This window comes from Trachypithecus francoisi, unplaced genomic scaffold, assembly GCF_009764315.1.
Source record: "Trachypithecus francoisi isolate TF-2019V2 unplaced genomic scaffold, Tfra_2.0 Lachesis_group9, whole genome shotgun sequence".
NCBI lineage: Eukaryota > Metazoa > Chordata > Mammalia > Primates > Cercopithecidae > Trachypithecus > Trachypithecus francoisi.
This window is the reverse complement of record NW_022681474.1, coordinates 5639743-5666625: the sequence shown is the minus strand read 5'-3', so window position 1 is coordinate 5666625 and position 26883 is coordinate 5639743. Positions and strand designations below refer to the sequence as shown.

Genomic DNA, 26883 nt, shown 5'->3' with positions numbered 1-26883 from the left:
GTTTTTCCTTCAAATTTTAATCATGTAGTATAAAATAAGCAGCCCTGGCTTTTTTTTCCTATTGATAATAAATGAAATTAGAAAAGAGCACAGTTGAATGAAAATTTAGTTAATCCTTAAATTGTATGGAACCAAAGCATAAAGATGACTAGAAGTCTCTAGCCTGTAGGAATCTGATTAAACAATACCAGAATCAGAACAGACAGATTCATATCATGTGCAGGATGTTTTTAAGGATCCAAATTATTTTAACTGCTTTCCTTTATGTGATCTAGGCCTCTCTCAACTCTTTATACAACATATGCAGGATGAATGGAATTAATTATGAGAAGCAATATTATGAATACATTTATAACTATAAGGAAGGTGAATGGCATTTCTTTACAAGGCTAATTTTTAGGCTGCATAACACTAAAGTTTGAATTGCTATTTATTTTTAAAATGCACTGGTACAGAATGAAATGTTTTATAATTATTTTTAAATACAAATTATCCATTTGCATTTAACTCTGTTGAATTATTAATATCATCTACTGCACTTAATGTTCTTACTAAATTGCAAAAAATATTAAAAATTATATTCTTAAACACAGTTAAATTTTAATCACAGAGTTGTTAAAAAACCCAGGAATTTAGTACCAAAAAGCATATTGTAAGACTATTCCTTATTCACAGCAATTATATTAAAAATAAAGAAAATCAGTATAATAGGTGACCACAGAAACATTATAATCAAAAAAGCAAGCTTTCAATCTATGCGACTTACTGTAAAAAGCCAAATCTATCTGTGACTTTGTAAACAAGGTAATCAGCATCTTCCCAAGGTTCAATCTCTGCACCTTCTCGTCCCTAAAATAAGGCACAAAAATAGGTGTTAATCAGTTTACAAAACTGTATAATTTTTTAAAATAAAAGGATGAAGAAATAAGAGCTATTTTTAACGTATTATGAAAAATAAGAGTTGGAAGTGAGGCATTACAAGCCTTAACTTTTTTCCCCCCTTTAAACCCAACTATTTTTGACAAGATAAACACTATTTCCTAGTTATGACTCTGGAAGGTGCTGTGTGTCAGCAGCAGCTGATGCGTAGCTGAGCCCAGGGTTCCTTGGGGAAGCTGATGAGGAAAGAAGAGCGATGGGGATAAGAAGGCACTCAAGAAGAAACTGCCGAACCTTACGGTTCTAGACCAAACGTCTCAGAAAAAGAGATTTTTTTTTTTTTTGGCCTTTTTATGTAAACTCCTCAGAGAAGCAGGCAGAGAAGCTCCTCGTCTATTTCTTTACTTCACAGCTATGCCAGCCTGAAACTACTCTTGCCAAGGTCAAAAATGACCTTCCAGCTGTCAGATCTGCTGGACGCTCTTCAAGCCTCATCTAATGGATCTCTGAAGCGTACTTGTCAGTGTCGCTCACTCCCTCTTCCCAACTCCTGTGACGTCGTACTCTCACAGTCTCCTCGTGCCCCGCCAACTCTTCTAATGGCTTTTTCATGGGTAACTCATCATTGATGGTGTGCTCAGAGTTCGGTCCACAGCCTGCTGCTCTTCTTAATCTAGGTATCATTTACTCTTAGACTATTAACTAACACTGATCAGTGCAGAAACCCCAAATATAACTATCTATACAAGTCCCTCAAATTTCAGACTCAAACTCCCAACTGTCTTGTGGACACCTCCATCTGTCTGCTTGTGTGTTCTCCTCTCAGTACACTGTGAGCATCCTGTAGGCAAGGCAAGGAGTGCTGCCACTCACTTCTATGAATCCCCAAGGCCTAGCATGATGCCTGGCCTGTGTTAACTGTGTGGGGAAAAAACTGCACACAAGCATTTGAATGAGAGTGACACTGGTTCTAAATGAGTGAAGCAGTTAAATAAGTTAACTAAGTTTTTCATGGACTAAAATAAAACCTCATCACAATGAAGGAAACTGTGTTTGATGTTCCAAAAATGAACTCTGGGAACATAACTGCTGAGCACCACCTGTATGCCTCATGGAAGCAGGGCACAGTGCAGGTGGCTTTCTATGATTTAATCTCCTGTTATCCTCACAAATAATCAAAAGGAACAGATATATAATTACAAGCAAGTGAAACAAATACAAAACATGACATTTATAAATCACTGCTAGGACTCATTATAAACCTCAGGAGGTAAGTTATAAGGAGGTATGTCAATTGTCAATAACTGTGATTTTCTATAATATCAAAAAACAGATTCCATACCAACATAAGGATAAAATGCTAAAGGAAATTCTACATGCTTGTATAAATCTAAGATCCATGGCAAATTTATAATAGATGTAAATTATGAACGCAATGGATATGTAATTCCACACACTTAACTTAGTCAAGTATTTATTGAGTGCCTAGTGTAAATCAGGTAATGTCCTGGGCATTTAGGATACAAAAGTAAATCAAACAAAAGAAATTCCTGCCTAGAATGTAGAGTCTCGGCAGGTGTACAGAGTGCTGGGGTTCCGGGGCATTAAACAGGGAGGTGGGAGGTCAGAGATCTCAGTAAGACAGTAGCATCTGGGTGAAGATCCGAAAGATGTGAGGCAATGAGGTATGAGGATATCTGGGACACAAGTGTCAGAGGCAGAGGCAATAGCCAGTGCAAAGGCCTTGAGGCAGGAGGAGCAAGCCTGGTGTGCTGGAGGAACAGCAACAGACTGAAGTGGAAAAAGGTGGAAGAAAGGAGATGAAGTCAGAGAAGAAAGATGACTTCTATGTCCCCATGAAGTAAACAAACTGCTTCTGTAATTTAAGCTCTCCAAAAAGCAAATCCATTTCTATTTATATGGTTTTTCTAATAAAACTCACTCAAAGTGTAAATATGGATACTTACTCTGTCATATTTAGCAACTATTTCAGCTCGCTCCTGGGCAAGTTTGAGTGCTACATCCTGGTCTGAATCTGCAGAGAAGACATCAAATTTAGATGAACTGTTATTGAAAGAATCATAAAGCTAATTAATTATGAAACTAAGACATAATAAAAATAAAACAAAAAATGAATACTGCCTAAAATGACAAATCAACAAAATCAAATAAAAGGATGAGTTAAGTATTTGTAACTACAACTTTGTAATAGCAATACATGTAATAATATTCAATAAAAAAGCAAGTTTATTAAGGCAAACTTAGCACACGATAAATCTTATCCTTCATGAATCAATGCTGGATCTAAAATTTCATAGAAATTGATGTTAAGTAGAAACTGAAACTGAAAGCTCTAAATTTTCAGATGAAGCCCACTTGGGTAGAAGAGACGAACATTCAAAAAGGCTTTTAAAAAGTAAAGGAACTTGGATCGCCACAAAATAAACTAGCACAAGATACAATATTTATTTTACATGAATCAAATATGTCTTTGTTTGGCCTTTTAGTTCTCTTTATCAACAGCCTCAACTGCTATAACAATCTCCTAACCGGTCTCTAGGCCTCTGGTTTTATCATACATATGTGTGTGTACACACAGACACACACACACACCCTTCATCCTTATTAACACTAGGAGACTTTCAAAAACATAAATCTGACAACAAAAGTCTAGATCATAACATGAAATAGTATGAATATATACCATAAGCTTTTTTAAAAGATCAATAACAGACTACATAAAAGGCATCTCTTACCAAAAAAAAAAAAAAGCATTCTAAGAGAAAATTAGGCAAAGGTTATGAGCAAGAAATTCCCAAAAGTAGCAACAGCAGTAACAACTGTAGCAACTATATTGCATTCTTATTAAGTGCCTGGTAGACAGTAAGATGCTGCCAGGCGGCAAATACTGTGCTAAGCACTTTACCCTGCCTTATCACATGACACTCTAAGGTAGGCATCATTATGAATCCTACACCAATGATAAAAAAGAGACTTAGAGATTTTAAGCAACTTGTCCACAGGCATACAGCTAGTAAACAGCAAAGACAGTTTTCAAATCCAGACAGTCTTGACTCCACAGCCCACAATTTTAATTACTACTTTATAAATATGATTACTAAAGACATGAAAAAGGACTTCCAGTTACAGATGGCAGATGGAACACATGCTTTTACCTCCATTTCTCCTAAAACCCCACTAAAATGGCAACTATAGGGATTCTTGAAATCCCCTCCTCAAAGCAAATGGTGGTTCCTAAGGAGAGGTGGGGTTAAAACCAAGGGAGCTGAGTAAAGGAAGTCAAATCCCTTAAAGTTGAAGGGACATGCACGTGTGTAGCAGAGCCAGGTGCAGGGTGGAAAACCAAATCCTCATTCTCCAAAGCAGGAAACCAACAGAAATGCCAAAAACAGAAGATGCACAAAGCAGCAATACCGGCATGTTACCTAGTGCAATGGAGGCACACAGGAAAAGAATCAGCCAGGGCAGTGGAGAGTGCTTACTTCTATGGAGCAGGCAGTGAAAAATACAGGAGTCTGCTATTTTCAAAGTAAGTCTTACAGATTGCTGAATCTTTAAGCCAAATATCGGTCTGACAAAAATAAAATCTAAAATGAAATCAAGACATAGAAAAAAAAATCAACCTCATTAATAACTAAAGAAATACAAGTTTCAAAATATCACTTTGCACCTATTCAGACTAACCAAAAAATGCACTGATAATACTCAATGTTGACAACAATGTGAGGACATCGCAGTTCCTTACAATGAAGATAAACATATAAATATATAAAATCTTTCTGGAAAGTAATTTGATAAGTATAAAAAAATCTGAAAACAGACATATCCTTAAGCCAGCACTACCGCCTCTATAGATTTATGCCAATGAGATGATCAAACAAGCACAAGGTTGTTTATAATAGCAAAAATAGCAGAGTGGGAAGTTGTAAATTTGTAAAAGCTTATTTGAAAAAAAAATGTTTATGTCACTGCTTTTCCCAGTTAAACTACAAAATGTGAATATGCTTTCCTTTGGGGGGATATGTGGATAACTAAACAGAGTGATTCAGTAAAATAAAAATACAGATGAGTTATTCAGATTTTCACTGTGAATTAATGCAAACAGAAGTCTGAGATAATCGACTCAATTACATACACATTCACTATCCTACTTTAGACTTACAAGCCTTTGTCAATTCCTTTTTTCCTCTTCTGTTGCCCAATTTTAAAACATGATACTCACACATCTACCAAAGCATAGGGAAAGCAAATTAACAGAAATTAAAATCAAGCTGGGTGTGGTGGCTCACACCTGTAATCCCATGGCAGGGAGAACACTTGAGGCCAGGAGTTTGAGACCAGCCTGGCCTACATGGCGAAACCTCGTCTCTACTAAAAATACAAAAATTAGCTGGGCATAGTGATGCCTGCCTGTGGTCCCAGCTAGTTGGGAGGCTGAAGCAGGAGAATCGCCTGAACCCAGAAGGCAGAGGTTGCAATGAGCTGAGATCGAGCCACTGCACTCCAGCCTGGGTGACAGAATGAAACCCTGTCTCAAAAAAAAAAAAAATTAAATTCAAATTAAGAGAATCTGACTACTTATGAAACTCCATTTCTATTATCAGAACTGCAAAGCATTAATTTCTTTGGTAATTAGGCCAAATTCAATAGATGAATGCTTTACTGAAATGTCTTTTATACCAGTCTCCTATTCCTGCTACCAGTCCTAGGCATCACAAGTATATTTCCAACATAACAATGAAAAGTTTAAAAGTGTAAAGGCAAGGGCTAGGCTTGGGAGGTGAAGACACAACATATCCCGAGAAAATGTCATTGTGGCAAACTATAAAATATAAAGCTTTACACAGATCACTGTCAGTCTATAGAGACTTCCGGAAATACTGGACTTCTTATTGCAATCGGATGAAATTGTATCCTGATTTTTTGGGAGAAGTATGATGTACTTTAAAATGATCAGAACAGTTAACTCTAAATCAAATAAATAAATTCTCAATCTTTAAACTCCCTTAGAAATTTCTTATCCCTGAGTTTCCCCACGGGGAGAAAATTTTATAATATTAATGTATGTATTCTAAAAGGAGAGTGAATTTAAAGCCAAATGCAGTTTAGAAAATATAGCCAAATCTGTTTCTTTGAGGAAACTAAATGAAAATGTTAATCTTAGCCAATATTCAGTTTAGAGACATTATTTTAAAATCTGCATTGCAAGGCACACAGTAATAAGCAATATCCTTAGGTATGGTTTGCTATAATCATGGCTTATACTATCTGGTCTGAAGTTTATTAAGAATTACACTAGAATACTTCCTTTGGTTTCATTCTGATTACTTATTTAGAAATTCTGTTGAAAGAGTCAACAGTGTGCCCCAAAACAGTGACTGCAAATGACTATCAACAGCTGTCTTGTGTCTGTGTGCAAACGTGAACAAAGTTCCAGGTACCTATAAACAACGGCAGCTGTGTTGGTTGGTACTTACGTCACATCATTATCAAATAAAAATTTAATCAGGACATTATCCCAACAATTCACACCCCATGTTTATGCTCTCCTTGTATGATAAATCCATAAATAAAAGTTTGTATGATAAATCCATAAATAAAAGTTTACTTGGAAAAATGTGGTTTGAAATACAATACCACTTGTTGCCAAAATATTACAGTAATTAAAGAGTAACGAGTGTTAAAATAATTGTAGCTGAAGAAAAAGTTCCTACTATTAAAAATAAAACCATGTGCAAAAATATGTAGATCAACTACTTTATTTTTTTCTTTTTTCTTTTTTCTTTTCTCACTCTGTTACCCAGACTGGAATGCAGTGGTATGATCTCAGCTCACTGCAACCTCCACCTCCCGGGTTCAAGCGATTCTCCTGCCTCAGCCTCTCAAGTAGCTGGGACTACAGGCGTGAGCCACTCACCTAGCTAATTTTTGTATTTTTAGTAGACATGGGGTTTCACCATGTTGGCCAGGCTGGTCTCAAGCTCTTGACCTCAGGTGATCCACCCACCTCAGCCTCCCAAAGTGCCGAGATTACTGGAGTGAGCCACCGCACCCGGCTTAGATTAACTGCTTTAAATATCAGTCCCCTCATTTCACCAGGATGTTAAAAAAAAAAAAAAAATTACATTATCCAAGCCAAATTAAATCAAAATATTTTTATGATTTCTATATGTAATGTAACAAAGTTTCAAAGTAAAAGAGGCATATTTTAAGCAATAAGGATCAGAAGATACTTGGATACTCAAATGTGCAGGAAATACTCAAGTATACAGGAAAATATCTCAGCACAATTTATCGGAGAAAATAATCACATTTTTTAAGCATTTTTAAAATTCACAACTATACAATTCTAATATGACCTCTTTTTCCATTTAATCTGCCAACAACTTTTAAGAATCCAGTATCCTCCTGAATTATATGCTTTAAAAGCAGGCATTGTATCTTAATGTCACTAAATTAACACCAAAGTTGCAATGAAAAAATTCATACAAAGTTACTAAAGTTCATTTCCAATAAAACAAAATTTACAGCAGACCATTTTTCCTAGAGTACATTTTGACAGATGAATGTTAAAAATATAAACAACATCAATTTTTAAAGTACTTTACCCTTTGTGAGATAATCAGTCTGGCCCTGGGAGTTAACAACAGCTTCAGTCCTCATAGAGTAACTTATCTATTCCAAGATTTCATTATTATTTTATAGTTCTCGAACACACCAAGAGTGCTGCTAGGTGGTACCTCACACATTCTGCAACTAACTAAAACAAAGAAAGGCAGAGGCAGCTCTACTTTAAACTATCTGTGAAACAAGCACAAGAAGAAAAAGTTTGAGATGCATTCTGTCTTCTTCTAAGGGAGAAAAAAAACCTTGCTGTGGTTACACAGACTATATATTTTCAAACAAAGCTGATCATTGTTGAGGGTGAAAATACGCCTTTCAGGCTACATCCCAACTATGAGGCACACCAGCCTACATCAGCATTCCATCTGATAACAAACAGCGGCTTGAAACAAGCAGCTTCATAATGTGCCTTCATCTTGTGTCTCAATATTAGCCACTTTCTTATTTCTTATTAAAAATAAAACCTGTCATAGAGCAACAAAAAAATTTTATTTAAAACATTAAACTAAAGCTAACCAGAAATGCTCCTCTCCTCAAATACACTTTATATCTTAATGTAATTTTTAATAATAATTCTTAATGTGAAAATTGTAGCCTCTGTTTCAGCCCTTATTTCGGACAGGAAGCAAAATACATGCTAAAGTAGTGGTTTTGGACATTTTTAACAAACCACACACACATACAAGTAAAACAAATGTTTCATGAAACAATACGTACTACAAGTACTGGAAGATGGCACTATGAATTTTTCCATTCTGTTTTATTTATTCCTTTCCTTCTTCCTTTCATTGTTTCTCCCTTTCTCTTAAATGGGTAGGAACCTATAATTTGGAAACCATTTTGCAAAAGTAACATCCCCGTTAGAGGCATGCCTATGAACGTTAATCACACTTAACTGGACACTAATAAATTAAGTTTATGCTCAGCTTAAGCCAGGTGTAACATTCAACTAAAGCAAAAGATCTCAGAAGTTTAGAGGGGGAAAATTTCTCAAGCCATATAACAAGGAATAAGAATTAGACTGGTGTCAAACTTCTAATCAGTTAGAAGATAATGAAACACTATTTCCAAAGTTACGAGCAAAAAATTATGTACTTGGAATTCTATACCAATCATGAGAAAAAATTTAAAAAAATTTAGATATCACAAGGTGTGGTAGCTGAAGACTGACCTGCCCCGCCAAGGATGTCCGCATCCTAACCCTGGAATCCTGTAAATGTTGCCTCAGATTGCAAAAGTGATTACAGATATAATTCAGCTAAGGATCTTGAGTTTAGGAGATTGCCCTGGATCATGCAAGTGGGCCCAGTGTGGTCACAAGAATCCTTCTGAACAGGAAGCAAGACGGTTAAAGGAGGGAGCAGGCCGTGTGATGGTGGAAGCAAGACGTCACCAGCTAAGGAAAGCAGGCAGCCTTCAGAAGCAAGAAAAGGCAAGGAAATGGATTTTCCCCTAGCGGCTCCAGAAGGAACCAGCCCTGCTGACTTTGGCCCAGAGTAACTTGATTTCAGACTTCTGACCTCCAGAACCCATTAAATGATACATCTGTGTTGTTTAAGCCACCGAGTTTGTAGTAAGCTGTTACAGCGGCAGGAAAACACAAGGATTCAAGTTTATTGCCCATGAAATGTCTCTTTGAAAAAGAATTTGAGAGTTTCTATAGAAAAACAAAACAGCAACAGGAAGAACTAACAAAGACGCTCCTTGACCAAACTTTGGGCAGGCTCCTTTGAGCCCTCTTCTTGACTAGGCCTCTACCTCACCCTTGTCCTGTCTTCAGCCTGCCTAGCCCAGCTGTAGCAAGAATCCTGCTAAGTCAGTTTAGCAAGAATCCCCCCACCCTTCATATCTGATTAGCCTAGATATCTGAACAGATTCCTCATCCCTCACCCTTGATATCTGGTCACCCTGGCCGGTCTTCAGCAAGAATCTCGTTATGTCGGTTGAGCCAGAATCCCCCTACACTTGACGTCTCTCCTCTTAGTGATTTTCCATCACTTACCTTCTTGCTCCGCCCACTGGCTATCCATCTCCACTTGTCCTTGGTGTGTGCAGAGTTGAGCCTGATCTCTCCACTATTTTAATAGTCCTGATACCGACTGTAATGGTCCTGAATAAAGTCCACTTTCTCTTTTCAGCAAGAGTCAGAATAATTCTTTTAAACAAAATAAGAAAGAGAGGCAAAAACAGGATCTGTAACATTGCCGCAGGCCAAAATTAGACATTTCCAAATGCCAACTGTGTAGCTGCATAGAGAGCAACCTGTCTACATTAGAACAAGAAACATAAGGTGTCTTAGAAGAAAGTGGATTCCAGGCAACACATAGATCATGGGTATAGCAGTGATACAGTAAAAGCTTACATATAAAGACATCAAACAGAGTGTAAGGGGGCTATTAGAAATCTGAAGACAAGCAATTAATAGAGTGAGAAAAGTCAGTGTGATATGACATAAAATATACAAAGGGGCATGGCTGTGACCTTGATAGTATATGAGAAAAGTGAATTCATTTGACCTTGACATCTTCAACATTAGGATTATGTTTCCTTCCCTACATACCTCATCATAATACTTGAAATTTAAGTAAATGATATTGACACTATTATGATTATGTAAGAATTGTATTGGCTATTAATGTTCACAATAAAATATAGACAATGTCTAAAACTGAACCCTGATCTGCACACACACTCCCCACTCCAAACCTAAGCCCCCACTTTCTAGAAGCAATCACTGTTAGCTGCCAAAAATATTCTCCACACTATTCAAGAATCTGCATGTATTCATGAACACCCACAAATATTAAATCTTCCATTTTATTAAAAAACTAGGATCATTCTAAAATATACACCTCTTTTTCACTCAACAGTATATCTTGTACTGTTAACACCTATAGATCTACCCGGCAGTGCCCCTGAAAGTTAACAACCATTTCTGCAGGAAGAGGCAGAGACAATGGGCCCCATTTGTGGCATCTGCAGATTTCCATGTGGCAAATACTCATGCTATGGTGGCCAGTTTCCAAGCTGCCAAAGTGATGTCACTGAACGCAGTTTCTCCAGTACTCCAGTGGATCTACCCCAACCTTTTCCACAGCTTTACAGCATCCTAAAGTATTAGTATAATTTATTCAATGAGCCCTTCTCTGTGGGAATGAACTAAGAGAAACTTAAAAAATGGATCAATCTGCAATGGAAGTGAAAGACGAAGCGCCATGCAATGAAGGGCTTAATAGACAATGATGACCAAAGGTAAGCTGAGAAAATGAGGAAGCAAAAACTACCAGTAAGCAGAGAAAAGTAGCTGGTACAAAGAAGGAAACAGCACCTGAGATGCAGAACAAAGCAGTCACCACCAGAGACCTTTTAGCCCAAAAGAGACTGAATAGCCCACCCCGAAGCTGCTTCATGCTTCAGTTCCTGATGGTTTTCATTTCTAGTATAATGGATTCAGACAGCAAATGTTCTTCCTTCCTCTTAAAATAATCTGAATAAGTTATTTGTGTCTTTCAACCAAATTCACTGGTGCCTCTTAGTTATGGTTTTAGTTGTGATCACTTTCTCACTGAACCACGGACTAAGATACATCAAGAAAAAAGATTATTTTTAAATGTTGAAATCTTAATAAACATATTTGTGATCACTTCTTCACTGTACCATAGACTAAGATATATTAAGAATAAAGATTATTTTACATTTGGAAATCTTAATAAACACCATTGATAAAAATGTCATTCTAATTTTGCCATGCTCTAAATCCAAGGCTGGAAGGAATGCTCAGAGGAGGAATGAGCAGCGAAGCAAATTAACATCAAAGCACAACTAAAAACACAAAAAATAAAGGAAGGTACATCTGTAACAAGAGTCTGAAATACCACTTACTCTGACTGGTCACTCTGGTCAAGATGAAATATGGGAACCTAAAGGCTACATATACCAGCTCTCCCCCTAAAACAGCTTGTTCTGAAATAGCACCCTCAGATAGCCTAAGCCACCCTATCACTGGTGGCCCCGCGGGGAGAAGTGCTCCAGTACCTCCTCCTGACCCCTTTATTTCCCTTTATTGGGAGATCACCTGGAATCCTAAGAAAAATAGCCTGGAGCAGTCTGAGCTCTGTGAGGTCCACAAAATCTATCAGGCCCAGAGAGATGTGCCTATGGGACTTCAGTTATGGAACCTGCCATGCCTGGGGAAAACCATTGACGGGCATTTTGTGCCTGGCTAGCTGCCTTCCACTATCTTCATGTTCTTGGAATTTGTGACACAAAGCACAAGGTTTAGACAATCAATAGCTTATGTTATTTTGATGCAAATTCTTGGTAAAATCTTAGAAATGGTCCCTTCTTTTTTTCTTAAAAACCTGCTTGTAACTGTTGCTAATTGGAGTGTGTATTCACAACTTGAATCTATGCACCCGGGTGGCCATCCTCAAGCTCTGGACTCAAATTAACTCTATTTAATCATATTTCCGTTATTTAAGGTTGACAGTCCAATCCTATACTTCCCTGTGGTCCAACCCAATCCCACTTGCATCTCTCATAACTACATTAATTCCACATTAAACAAATGTCTCTTCAAAAACTGCACAACCTCAAAAACCCATTTATCTCCCTCTTGCTCCCCCTATTAGCATATAATCTTAGAAAAATCATTTGGCTTCCTTTCCTCTTTCTTATGTTTACTTGGGAACAAGAAAAGAGACAGAACATAGCCACAATTATAGAACAGTATAAATAATCACCATCAAGGAACAAGGAAAGGGACAGCCAGTGAAAGCAATATACATGAAAGACACAGTGCCATCAACCCATAAAGTCCTCAAAAATGCCCAGAGTTTCTCTTCAAAGAGCCACACAAGTTCCACATATATCTTCATATTCCTCCAGGCTTTGTTTTTAGGGGGTTTTGTTTTGAGACTGTCTCACTCAGCCACCCCAACTGGAGTGCAGTAGCACAACCACAGTTCACTGTAGCGTCAATCTCCCAGGGCTCAGGTGATCCTCCCACCACAGCCTCCTGAGTCCTAAGTAGCTGGGACTACAGGTGCACGCCACCATGTCTAGCTAATATTTGTATTTTTTGTTGAGACAGGATTTTGCCACGTTGCCCTGGATGGTCTTGAACTCCTGGGCTGGGGCAACCCACCCGCCTTGGCCTCCCAAAGTGCTAGGATTATAGGCATGAGTCACAAAGCCCGGCCTCCTCCTCCAGTTTAAGTATGCATTATCTGATACAATAAAAGTGTTCAAAAGAAATAAACCTAAATGTTCTTCAATTTTAACTTTTCATTATCAGCACAAATATGATTTATACCTTCCCACTCAAAGTATTTCTTACATCGTCAATAGCATTATTACCATTATTTCCACTGTATCATGCTTCAAAGTAATACTTTTTTATTTTTTTCATTAAATTTCCAGAATACATTCTTCAAACAAATTCCATAAATGCCCAATTGCCAAGCAAGTAGGGTGAATGGGGCTGCGGAGGATGCAGCAAAGCTCTGCTAGCTTGGCCTCCCCTTTCCCTATGGTGAGCATTGCCGGGGTGGAAGGACCAGGCACACACACTGCACCTGCCGGCCTCTGGGTGTGCCCACTTGTAATGCTATTGCCCAAATAACTTCCCTTCCCAGTTGCCACTCAGCCTCCCTTCAGGGAGTCCCCATGATTCTCCATGGCTTGCCCCTGATTCTGCAAATAAAAAGATCAACAGTGTCTATATAATTGGTAGGTTGTTTTGTTTTGTAAGCACATATTTTCAAGATCATTGGGAACAGGACAAATTGCCAGTCTTTTATACATAGAGCACCTTGCATCAGGGAGATACTTAATATTTCTATAACTAATAAAATATTTAAATTATGGTTTTAATTAAGTTAAAATTTTTTCTCACACCAAATCCTAGGTAGGCTTCTATTACTTGCTTCCTAATTTCTAGAAAGATAGGAAACAAAACAATTTTAAAGTCCTAGAAACAAATGCTGACAAGATTTCATTGTAACAGAGAAGATTTTTTTCCCCAAATTTAATCAAAACTAGAATTGTAGACTGCTTGTATATGCCCCATCTTACCACCAGTAAGCCAGAACTAGCCACTGCTGCTTCTGACCTACTGTATTTCCACATCTGTTATCTGTAATTCTTTACTGAATATATGTATTACATGTCTCTTCTACTAAACTATGATTTCCATGAAAAGAGGACAGTTTCTCATCCATCCTGGTATCTCTGGTATCTATCAGTGCCTAGCCCACGGTAGATGCTCATTAAATATTTCTTGAAAAGCATTAAAAAATTACTAAAAATTAATTACTAAAGTGAATTATCCAACCAATTAAAAATTTATCAATGTATGCTGAAAATCAGACTCACAAGCTAATTTCCATATACACCTTCACTACAAAAAAGTATACTTTTGCTGAAGATTCTTAGCTTTCTCTTACATATTTATTCCATTTATTCCATTTCAAGATAGCATTTAAATTTTTATGAAGACTAAAATTCAAACATGAGAAGTCACAATCTATCTAAATTTGTGCTTCTGGTTATCTAAAAGTCCTTCACCTGCATTTTAAATAATATAGAGGGCTCCGGGAAGACGAAGGGCTCAAGAGACTCGTCTGCCATGTTTAGCGTGCTCCAACCCTCTCTTCACTCTGCTCTTCATCTCTCCTTCTACTAGCAGAGTTGCACAGGCTCCCTTTCATTGTGGAAAGGCTCTGCTCATGTGGCTGGGTGTGCTTCCATCACGCTTCAAGTCACATGGAGGAAATGCAGCGAGGGCAGTGCTCCTGAACTCTCCAACTCTCCTCTCCAAGGTGCCGAAGGACATGTAGGGGTCAATGCTCTGAAAGAAGCACCTGGGCAAGACAGGATCACCTCCTGCTCTCTCTCAACCCCTGTCCCTGGGTGCAGCCTTCTGTCCCTGGGTGTCCCCTGGTCTGCTCTCTCTAAAGGGCTCTCCATGGAGGAAGGTGCCCTTTGACACCCAGGCTTGTTGGCTGTGTCAGTCACCCAGTGGGCAGGTCTAAGTCAAGCAGGCTAATAAGCCCTTTTCACTCCAGATCTGACGCCATGTCCTCCAATCAGCCAACAGAGGAGACAATTTGATCTCCATGTGCCTTACTTCTCAAGGAAAAGAAACAGTATCAGTGACTCCCTGGAATCCCCCAAATCAGACTAGTAACTCCTACATTTATGTGTAAGATGAGTCACAGCTTAAAAGGATATGAAGTGATGTAACAATATTTAAAATACCATTACTACTGAAGAGAAACATAATTACTAGCTGTTGCATATGAGTGCAATCCCACATTTGGGGACAGGGTTGAATGACAAAATTGCCAACAACAGATATTTAGAACCAAGACAAACATAATGAGTCATTTTACTCACTTCAACCCGCCTACAGTTGCTGACAAAGTCAAGACTATATTTTAGCTGCTTTTGCAGCAGTATAATTGTTTCAACAGATGACACAAGACTGGTTTGTAACAACTCCTTGCTTATGGATATTTTATAAACTCTTTATTGAGAGGTTACTATGTGCCAGACACTGTGCTGAGCATTTAACATGCATAATAAACCTCACAAAAGCCTATGTTAGTTTTATGACTATCCCCACTTTATATACGTGGAGACTGAGGTATGGAAAGGTTAAGCAATTCAGACCACATGGGAAGTAAATGACAAAGCAGGACTTAAAAGCCAGGCTGTCCAATTTCAACTTCAAAGCCATGTTTCTAACCACCAAGCGCTTTTGTTGAAGTGTAAGTATTAATAGATGATCTTACTACATTTCTGCTCACTTCTGCTAGTCCTTACATTTCTTCCCACAGAAACAAATCTATGTGATTCCTGTGAATTCTTAACAGCTGTATTTTCTGGATTCTAGTAGTCTTCTAATCTCATGACATGAAATTGTCAATCATGTGTGTTAAATGGAGATGAATGGTGTTTTGAAGAATCCAAGAACAATTTATATGAAATATTCTTTGTTTTCATAAGCAACTGGACCTGCTATATTATGTTTTAAGTTGTGTGTTTTAGGATAATAACAAGAAATGATCAAGAAATATGTAAAAATTTGACACAATAATCACCAAATGATACTGAACTTTACTAAAACGCTTTATGCTTTAGTGTTACTAAAGCAGCTGCCTTCACGATTACTTCCCATGATTATGGAAAGGGCTCTACTGAATCTACTTTATTCACTTAGTTTTAACAGCTTTTTTCCCAGCTCATTCAGAATTGCAAGTATGTGCAGTTATGTGCACTACAATAAAAGTTTGTGTTGAATTTGGCCCAATAGGCATTAACAAGAAATGTTCTAATTACAACATATTCTTGCAGACCAGATACAAGAAGATAACTCATATACTGCCCACTCTGATGATTAATAACTAATGCCACAGACAGTGATAATGGTCAACCCAATGGTAACATTGCTACCCTTTAAATAAAAAATGATGTGCAAAAGCCAAACTGTGCCTAAAATGACACTCAAAAACAAGAACGAGGTATTGCCTAGAACAACTGAGAAGCACACAGGAAGAACTCTATTATCATCTTTTGAGTTATGTAAGTAATACTGGGTCCCTGAATGGCCCTTAGGTTCAAATTTGACCACAAGGCCATCAAAAGCCAGCAATTTGGTAACACTGAATGGGATTTAAGTAAAAGTGCTCATATCACATTAAAACTGTCATTCATTCAATTTTTTTTTTAAAGTACCCTAAACTCCAAGCACAAAATCACAGAATTCTCACAAGACACAGTTGCATTCCACACATTTCACTTAACAAATCCTAAACGGCATTATATGTAAATAGCTCATGTACGCATATGTGTTTAATATATATTCCTTACATTCTGTTACTGTTATTGTGCTAATAATGTTGTGTTAGGGTAACATACAATAAGATTCATTTTATATAACAAACATCAATAGTTCTATATATATATGGTAGTCACTCTTCAGGCAATCAGATGAATTAAGTAGCAACTAAGAACCCGACTCATAAGTAGTAACTAGCATTTATTCTGTACAATCTAAATGCTTTATGTATATTATCTCATTTATTCTCCCCACATCAAAACTATGAGGTAGGTATCATTATTGCTCATCAAACAAATGAGAACATTGGTAGGTTAACTGCAAAGATCACACAGTTCTTCAGTTAGAGAAGTGGCACTTGGAACAATGCAAGAAGGCTTTGAATAAATAAAATGACAAGCAAACGAACAAAAGCTTATCAAGATAATCTGTCAACAAGGATCCTCTAGCATTAAAAAAGGGCAAGAGGCAAGGAAATGCCTTCAAGTCAATAGAAAGCCATCCGTGTTTCACCACTGTAAGACACAGCAACCTCCCTAGATGTGCACAGATCTGAAATAATGCATTTCACCAGAACTGCGCCATGTGAAGCCTAAAGTTACTCCAATACCAAACAATAAATCATCTATCTACTGTGGAAAACAAAACAAAATTAAACAACAAAAGCCACAGAAAGAAGAAACACTGGAATGAAATGCACTAAAGACAGATGACACTGACACTGTAAGTTAGAAAAAAAATTTTTTTTTAATTTTCCAAATACATTTTACCTTTTCTATAACACAGTATTGTGACTAGAAAGGAAAACTTCCTCCTCAGTGGTCTTATAAGGTTTCAGATGGAAAGCTGTAGGACAATTTTTAAAGAAAATTATATAATCAAAATAATACTGCCCCATCTCTATGGATACCTAAAAGTCCCACTTGGAATACCAAGTAGCCAATCATTAAGTGAATGACAATCAGATGAATAATATAAAAACCAGCTTTTCCTTGGAGAAATAAGATGAATTAAACTTTCTAATATTCATTAATTCAGAAAGTACTGAACACCATTTACTGCCACTGTACCTAGCTATCAATACAAACACAGATAAAACAGTTTCTCAAAAAGATCACATTCTTGAGGGAATCAGACACATAAAGACCAACTGTAAATAATGTGATAAATGCTCTTTAATAGATGTGCTTTTTAAATGCTACAAAAAAGCTGATAGAAAAAAAGCAAAGTCAGAAAAAAGTTTTAGGTACAAAATGACATTTGATCTAGGTCCTAAAAGCATGGTAGCAGCTGGGCACAGTGGCTCATGCCTGTAATCCCAGCACTTTGGGAGGCCAAGGCAGGTGGATCACTTAAGGCCAGGAGTTTGAGACCAGCATAGCCAACATGGCGAAACTCCGTGTCTACTAAAAATACAAAAGTTAGCCAGGCATGGTGATGGGTGCCTGTAGTCCCAGTTAGTCAGGAGGCAGAGGCAGGAGAACTGCTTGAACCCAGAAGACTGAGGTTGCAAGGAGCCAACATCAGGCCACTGCACTCCAGCCTGGACAACAGAATGAGACTCTTGTCTCAAAAAATAGTAATAATAAAACAAAAGCATGGTAGAAACTCACCATGTGGACAAGGAGAGAAAGCTACAATGTCACAATAAATAGCCAGAGGCTCCCAGCAACAGGAACGGCTATTTCAACAGCAGCTACATCAACAGTAACGTGGTGTAGCAAAGACAGGGCCCCAAACTTCTAACATATCTCCTTCACCTCCTTTTTCACAATACTCACCCCCAACAACTGGATAATCCACCCCAGAAGCAGAAGTATATATAGGAAAACAAGAAAAATATTTAGAGATTAGAAATTAGTTTGAGGTCATCAAGAAAGCTAAATAACTTAGTAAAAGTTTAATTAATATTTGGATACTACTAATGTATCATTATTACCTAGGTATTCAATCATTATTACCTAGGTCATTCATATTTCAATGACCAAAATAAGGGTAACTGTAAGCTTTTTTTAATTATGCAAATTTTACTCAAAAAGCGAATTTTAAAACCAAATCTAATCACATCCAAATACTTATTTCTTCAATATTAAGAAACATCTATATCATTGGCCAGGCACAGTGGCTCATGCCTGTAATCCCACCACTTTGGGAGGCCAAGGCGGGTGGAGCATGAGGTCAGGAGATCTAGACCATCCTGGCTAACACAGTGAAACCCCGTCTCTACTAAAAAACACAAAAAATTAGCCAGGCGTGACGGCGGGCACCTGTAGTCCCAGCTACTCGGGAGGTTGAGGCAGGAGAATGGCGTGAACCTGGGAGGCGGAGCTTGCAGTGAGCTGAGATCGTGCTTAGCCGACAGAGCGAGACTCCATCTCAAAAAATAAAAAAATAAAAATTTAAAAATTTAAAAAAGAAACATTTATGTAATCTACCAAATATATATTACCCTCCTAATAGTGAATATATATGAGAAAAATAACAGTAGTAGAATGTGAATTTCCAGAGAAACTTGCACAATCACGTTCCAGATATTAAAAGAAACAATACTCTTAAATACAACTGATTCGTGAGAAAAAGGGAAAGGGGCTGCTACTGGGCTCCAGGTAACATATTGTCTGGGGGATCCTGAAAAATACTTAGGTTTCTTTACTGTAACCCAACCCAATGTCCCACCCTCAATTCACCTGGCCAAAACCTTAAACACAAGTTCAATCAGATCATAAATGGATTTTTTAGATAGCAGTCAAAGAGTTAAACTCTATTAAGAAGTCACAAGGAGAGGGGAGCCTCTTCCCCAATGCTGCCCTTTATGATTTATGACAATTTCCACATAAAATACCAACACACTCAATGGAGACTGACTATAAAAACATTTTACATGAAAGATCTGCCATCCTTCTCACTGTGGAAAATATTTCTTAGAAAGCATTATCTTGAAGTCATTCAGTAAACTACCTGAAATTACAGAATCCATTTATAACAGTAATCCAAATTTTCTCTTTGTGTGTGTGTGTGTGTGTGTGTGTGTGTGTGTGTAACAGAATTTCACTCTTGTCACCCAGGCTGAAGTGTAGCTGCACGATCTTGGCTCACTGCAACCTCGGCCTCCCAGGTTCAAGCCATTCTCCTGCCTCAGCCTCCCAAGTAGCTGGGATTACAGGCACCTGCCACCATACCTGGCTAATCTTTTGTATTTTTAGTAGAGATGGGGTTTCACCATGTTGGCCAGGCTGGTCTCGAACTCCTGACCTCAGGTGATCCGCCTACCTCAGCCTCCCAAAGTGCTGGGATTACAGGTGTGAGCCACTGCGCCTGGCCAGTAATCTAAATTTTCTAAGTAGGTAAGCAGGACCAACTTCACAATGCAGCATAAAAGTCCATCAATTCAGTTATTAAAAATCATGAAGCAAAATTATATGTACCGATTTCGATTAGTCTCCAAGATATATTGTAAGCAAAAACTAAACTAAACTAAACAAAAAACACAGGGCGAGACTCAGAATAGTCACACACAGTTAACAGTGGTTGTCCTGGGGAGATTAAATCAAGGCGGCTGAACAGCAAGGACACTTATTTTTCACTCTATCATATTTAGTACACCTTGAACTTTTTGTTATGTACACATACCACCTTGTCAGAATACAAACATAAATTTTTTAACAATTGTAAATATAATTAACATTAGCAAAAAAAATCCCTCCTAAGGAAAAGACCACTGCAACACAGCTTCTCCCACACAGGCAAATCCTCCCTTCTCTGCCCCACCCTCCCTCAGCCTCCAGTGATCTGACAGTCGGGAGCTTTTGGGGTAAGGTCCCCTCAGCCTTTCTGGGGAGAAGGTCCTCTAGCTTCTTCACTGCTCTAGAAGAAAAGTTATCCAAAGAGCTAATACTACTCTCCTGTGGCCAAAAGAAAACTAATTAACACTTTCTCCCCCAGCAGGCCATGCAAGTAGGGGTGCTGAGCGAAAAGAGGTGAAGCTGCCGTGTTCCACCTTTTCCACACGTGAATAGCAGACCAGCCCAGAGAAACATACTCTTTCCCACCACAGTCATCTGTAAAAGGGTCAGCATTTTGCTGAGAGCTGCAAAACTTAAATCAAGGATCATACAAACGCTAAAGGCATTACATTTTATGCTTTCCAGAACTGGCTCAAATATCTTTAAAAATATAAATACAAGTAACAAAACGTACAGAAGAATCTGCCTCAGTAGACCATACTACAACTTTCCTGATCAATGTACCTATCAGATGAGTTTTTTTATTGCTAACAAATCTGGACTGTTTTGAAATGAACGTCTTGTAGGACGTTCATTTATTGTGTTTTTAAAAATGCTTGTAAAGCCTCTTAGAGGGTATCTTCTCCTGTGAACTTGTATTTGAATATGACACTGATCTTGCTCACTATACTTTTGCCAGCGACACTTTGCCCAATAGTCCTTTTCAAGAACATAACTTCCAAGATTGGTGAGGGATTAACATACACAAAAGACTTTAATAAACTTACTGACAAACTGCTTACATTACTATCCTTGTGAACAGTAAATTACTTTAATTGACCATTTTTAATACCATCGATCGGGTAGATCCTTTGCTTTCCACTAAAACCATCAACGCTTTACAATTTCACAAACTCTCTATGTGCAAGGCTCTTTTTAAGTACTGAGAAACAGTTTATCAAGACAAGATATGCCTTCAAGATGCTTATAACCTTGCAAATGAATTTTTAAATCCTTACCATAAGAGATGTGTTCACCACAGGACCATATGAGCAGTGAGAGAAAGGTAAACTGCAAACTGTTTCTAACATGAATAGAAAACTAAAGAGCAATTAATGACTTAATTAGAAAAGGTGATTATCTGAAGTAAGGACAGAATTTCAGCAAGATCATTCTTTGTTTATTGTAATATCATAAATAAAAGCCAATCTGTATTTTTATTTTATTTTATTTTTTTGAGACAGAGTCTTACTGTGTCGCCTAGGCTGAAGTGAAGTGGCACAATCTAGGCTCACTGCAACCTCCGCTTTCCAGGTTCAAGCGATTCTTCTGCCTCAGCTTCCCAAGTAGCTGGGACTACAGGAGGGTGCCACCACACCGGACTATTTATTGTTTGTTCGTTTAGTAAAGACGGGGTTTCATCATATTGCCCAGGCTGGTCTCGAACACCTAACCTCATGATCCGTCCAGTTAGGCCTCCCAAAGCAATTTGGATTTTTCTTAAAGGACTTGCCTTCAGTTGGCTTTCTGTTCTTCTAGAAATCTAACCATATCTAGAAATCAGAAGCTTAAACTGCCTGGCAAGTATGATGGAATGCAAACAGAAGCCAAAGTTAATTGTCTACTTCCTTTTAAACACTATAAAGCACCAAAAATCTTTTGGAAAATGTGGTTTCTTTATTGATATATGCTTTAGAAACAACTTTTCTAACAAATTATGTCTGGAATGTGTGGATATCTGTAAACACATGCAAACTTTAGCTTTCCCGAAACCAACAGTCAATAATTTCACAATCTGACTGATTCATTTAACAAATCAATACTGTTTCACAAAATTATTCCATATACCATTAACTTTACTCCATTTTGTTTTTGTTTGATTCAAAAGAATTCCTAATAACTTCTCTACCACTTATTATTGATGTAAACTTGGGCACGTCACAACCTGCACAAGTTTCAGTCTCATCATCTAAAAAAGAAACATGATGACAACATAATAAGAGCATGAACTCACAGGGGCTCAATGTCCACTGAGTCAGGCACTGTTTGGAGCAGGTTGGAGTGTTCTAAGCATATTTTCTCAAGCATATTATCATAAGTAAACTCAAACAACCCTATGGTGTAGTCACTATTATTGTTGCCAAATTACAGATGAGGATAGGGAGGCGCCCTGAAGTTTCCAAATGTCTCACAGCAGGCGGCAGAGTGGGATGTGAACACAGTTGGGATCCAGAACCCATTCTCAAAATCATTATGCTACAGCTGCCTGAGAATTATAAAATACTTCCTGCCCAGCTCATAAAATTCTTGTGAAGATCACATTTAATCAAGCTCATAAAGCATTTTAAAACTTTTAAGTGCTCTATAAATATAAGGTATTTGTTAGGAGTAAAGTCTTAAGGACAAGACTGACTGGATTTTTAAAAAGTTAAAGTTAAAAAATAATTTTAAAAATTAATTTTTAAAAAGTTAAAAAATTGGAAGGAAACTTAAAGCTCAACCTCTCATAAATGATGATGTCCCCTCAATAACATCTCTTAATAAGTCGTCACTCAATTTCTCCTTAAGGCTTCCAGAAATGAAAATCTCGCAAGTCAACTCATTCCAGCTTGAAGTGTTCTAATTATTTTTAGAAATGTCTTCCTTTTAGTTCTAAACAAAATCAGGCTTTTCCACGTGAGAGGCCTGTAAATACAAATCTCTTACATATTCACACTGTCCAACACATGACATTTACTAAAATCCCCTTTGAAATTTGATGCCCCAAATTCAACATGATACCCCAGAAAAAGTTTGGTGGGAGAACAGCAGCACTATTACCTCCTTTGATCTGCAAATATCCACTTTTATTTTCTGGCTGTTAAGTCAACTTAATGAGTTCATATTAGCATACACTTAATTAAAATCTCTCACACCTCTCTTAGAAGCTTTCTCAATCTCAATACAGAACTTGATATTTTATTATTTTTAATTAACTCATTTTTCATTTTGGTCCATGACTATCCTATAAAGATATTTGTAAATCTTAATTTCATAACCTTACTTTAGCTATCTCTATCAACTTTGTACCTTTCTCCTTCCCTTCATAAATCCAATAACTGTAACTAAATTTTCACCCTAGCCACTGAAAAACTGCTGAATAAGCTAAGATCCTAGGACCCACCGGCAAAGACTCATTCTGATAAACATCAACAAATTAGTTTAACTATGGTCTATCAATCAATTATAAAATCTAAATTCTCCAACCATCATTTCTTCTTCTAGTCTATGGTAGGATCATAGAAGACATAAATACCTTTCTAATACCCAAATAAAACTTATCTCCATGCTTCTCTTCGGAGTCTTGTCTTCTGGTACCTTTTCCATGTTTTACTACCCTTAAAAGACTATTAAATTACTCCAAAATAGACAGTCTAAGACAACAGCTCATCTAATCCTAAAGACCTAAATTTAAATGGTTTATAATCTCCTAACCGACCTTGAGCTTCAATGACCTCTCATTTCTGTCCATTCTCTTTTCTGTTTATAATTCTACTATAAAAAGAACAACAGCAACAACAAAAACAGATGGAAGCAAAACAGTCCAGGATATATATGCTTTCTTTATGTTTACATTATATGATATGTTCCAAACAGCAAGCCTATCTAGTTATTACTGCTCTGTAGAATCCAAAATAAGCTTTTGAAGGTGTTTTATCAGACTCCACACTATTCACAGATGTCAACTCATTCAGTCTTGACTTTTCCTGATGCTATGTTCAAGTGTCTAATACTTTTTTCACTCCCTGTTCATGATAAGCATTTTCTCCCACTTTTCACCCAGACTCTTTTTAAATGTGAACTCAAAGAGCACCCTAAGCAACTACTTTATTTTATGTACAGTTCTTTACCTTTTCTTTCTCATGAGTATAAGTAGTTGCTGCAGATTTTTCTTCTATCGATCCAAATTTCCTTTCAGTCTGTGGTAATCAAGCTTACATTTAATATGCTAAAGTAAATCACATATCACTAACTGGGTATGAAATTTTCTTCCTTTACAAGTAGAAATACTAGGAAGATACCTAGAATTTCTACTTGTAGATACCATCTCTTCTACTTTACCAACACATACCTCTTTATTAGTTAGAATTAGCCCCCAAAAGCAGTTCCCTTCATTATTGCCGCAACCTCCTAAAATATATAGTACTCAACAGTGAGATTATAAAATGGATTTATTTATATTTGAATAAGCTCTGTTGTTGCCCTTAGATTCTTGCTGAAAAAATAATGGTTACAAATGATAGCAAGATTTCATAGGCTCAAAGTTGTCAACATAATTGAAGGGGGAAAAGATAGTCTTTTAAACAAATGGTGCTGAAATAACTAGGTATCTATATGGTATCTATATCTATATTAAACCTTGGCCTTTACCTCAACAGTATTCAAAAATTAACTTGAAATAAACCACAAACACATATGAAAGTGTAAAAACTATTTAGAAGAAAATATAGGAGATGGCCGGGCGCGGTGGCTCAAGCCTGTAATCCCAGCACTTTGGGAGGCCGAGACGGGCGGATCACGAGGTCAGAAGATCGAGACCATCCTGGCTAACACGGTGAAATCCCGTCTCTACTAAAAAAAAATACAAAAAACTAGCCGGGCGTGGTGGCAGCGCCTGTAGTCCCAGCTACTCGGGAGGCTGAGGCGGGAGAATGGCGTAAACCTGGGAGGTGGAGCTTGCAGTGAGCTGAGATCCGGCCACTGCACTCCAGCCTGGGCGACAGAGCGAGACTCCGTCTCAAAAAAAAAAAAAAAAAGAAAGAAAATATAGGAGATAATCTCAATGATACTGTGTTAGCCAAATATTTGTTTTAACCAAAAATAAGCACAAACTAGAAAAGCTGACAAAAATGAGCTCATCAAAATTAAAACTCTTGCTCTTCAAGGGATATAAATAAGAAAATGAAAAGGCAAGACTGGGAGAAAAATCTGTAAAATATGTATCGGACAGAAGGTTTATATCCAGATTAAAGAATTCTTACAACTCAGTAAGAAGAAAACAAACAGCCTGTTTTTTGTTTTTTATTTAAAAAAAAAAAAAAAAAAGAGCAAAAGAGGCCGGGTGCTGTGGCTCACGCCTGTAATCCCAGCACTTTGGGAGGCCAAGGTGGGCAGCTCACCTGAGGTCAGGAGTTCAAGACCAGCCAGCCAACATGGTGAAACCCCATCTCTACTAAAAATACAAAAAGTAGCCAGGCGTGGTGGCACACACCTGTAGTCCCAGCTACTCAGGGAGGCTGAGGCAGGAGAATCCCCTGAACCTTGGAGGCGGAGATGCAGTGAGCTGTGATTGCACCACTGCACTCCAGCCTAGGCAACAGAGTGAGACTCTGTCTCCAAAAAAAAAAAAAACAGGCAAGAGATTTAAACAGACACTTCAGAAAAGACACATGGATATATGAACGGCCAAAAAATACACTAAAAGATGCCCAAAACCACTAATAATTAGAGAATGCACTCCAGCCTGGGCAACAGAGCAAGACTCTGTCTCAAAAAAAAAAAAAAAAACAGGCAAGAGATTTGAATAGACACTTCACAAAAGACACATGGATATATGAATGGCCAGAAAATACACTACAAGATGCCCAAAACCACTAATGATTAGAGAAATGTAAATTAAAATCACACTGAGATACCAAGACTGAGGTACCACTATGGTCAAAGTTAAAAATACTGAAAACATCAAGTGCTGCTAAGGATATGGAACATCTAGAACTCTCCTGCAGCATGCATGAAAATACAAAATGGTACAGCCATGTTAGAAAAGAGAGCATGTGTGTTATAAAGCTAGATATAAAACTGTATCATACTGACCAGCAATCTCACACCCAGGTATTTACCCAAAAGAAACAAAAACATTTATTTATAAAAATTTTTATGTGAAAGTTCACATGGCTCAAAACTAGAAACAACCTAAATATCCAGCAATTGGTGAAAAGGTAAGCAAATTTTGGTTAATTCATACTTTGGAATACTATTCAATAACAAAAAGGAAAAAGCTGCTGATAACACGGAACAATGTAAATAAAAGAAGTCAAACATAAAAGACCTCATACTGTAGAACTTCATTTATATGAAATGCTAGAAAATATATGTTTGCTTACTTGCTTATTTTGGTCCACTGGACCCACAGATCAGTCCATGTCATTTTATTTTCCACTGTAACCAGTGCTCAGGATAGTGCCTGACACCTAATTGGTAGTTCGATAAACTTACTAAAAGACTGAATGAACAAGAATTGTCTAGTTTAATCCTAATCACAACCGTAGTGATATAGATACCGTCACAGCATGAGAAAACTGAGACTTAGAGAGATCAATGTTGGCCCAAGATTATATGGCTACTGAGTAGGGGTGCCACAGATCAAACTCAGGCCTCTCTGACTCCAAGTCCTGTTCACTTAACTATGTTTAATGTCTATATAGTGAAGCAAAGCTCACTGACATTCTACAACTTAAGTTGATTCACCTAGGATCTTAAGTTAGTGGTCAGATTCCATCATAAATTTTCAGGACTATTCCAATTATTTCACTGTCATTTTTTATCAAATAATTCTTTGGAATAGTTGGGTCAGCTCAATTGTTTTGTTAAGCAGAGATAGTTACTAGGCCTGATGGTACTTCCTAAAATGGGCTTTAGTTGGTTGGTTACAACTAAATTTATAGCACATACCTAAATAACAGGTGCATATTTCCACTAAAGTAAACAATACAGTATTTATATATTCATCTTATTAACAAGAAAGTCTGCTGTTTC

At 37.4% G+C, this 26883-nt stretch overlaps 1 protein-coding gene across 2 annotated transcripts in view; it reads right to left on the bottom strand.

The window, feature by feature from the left end:
* The window catches only part of USP6NL (USP6 N-terminal like), a 157417-nt gene that overhangs the window by 71661 nt on the left and 58873 nt on the right, over positions 1 to 26883 (bottom strand). The window contains exons 1-3 of one of the 2 annotated variants that reach the window (XM_033210006.1): positions 7509 to 7786; positions 2847 to 2914; positions 767 to 849 (exon numbers count right to left, since the gene is read on the bottom strand). In XM_033210006.1, coding sequence (XP_033065897.1) covers positions 767 to 849; positions 2847 to 2914; positions 7509 to 7563 — 206 coding nt within the window. In that variant the 5' untranslated portion in view covers positions 7564 to 7786. Of the gene's footprint in view, positions 1 to 766; positions 850 to 2846; positions 2915 to 7508; positions 7787 to 26883 lie in introns of those variants that run through there. The other variant, XM_033210007.1, reaches the window with a different exon arrangement.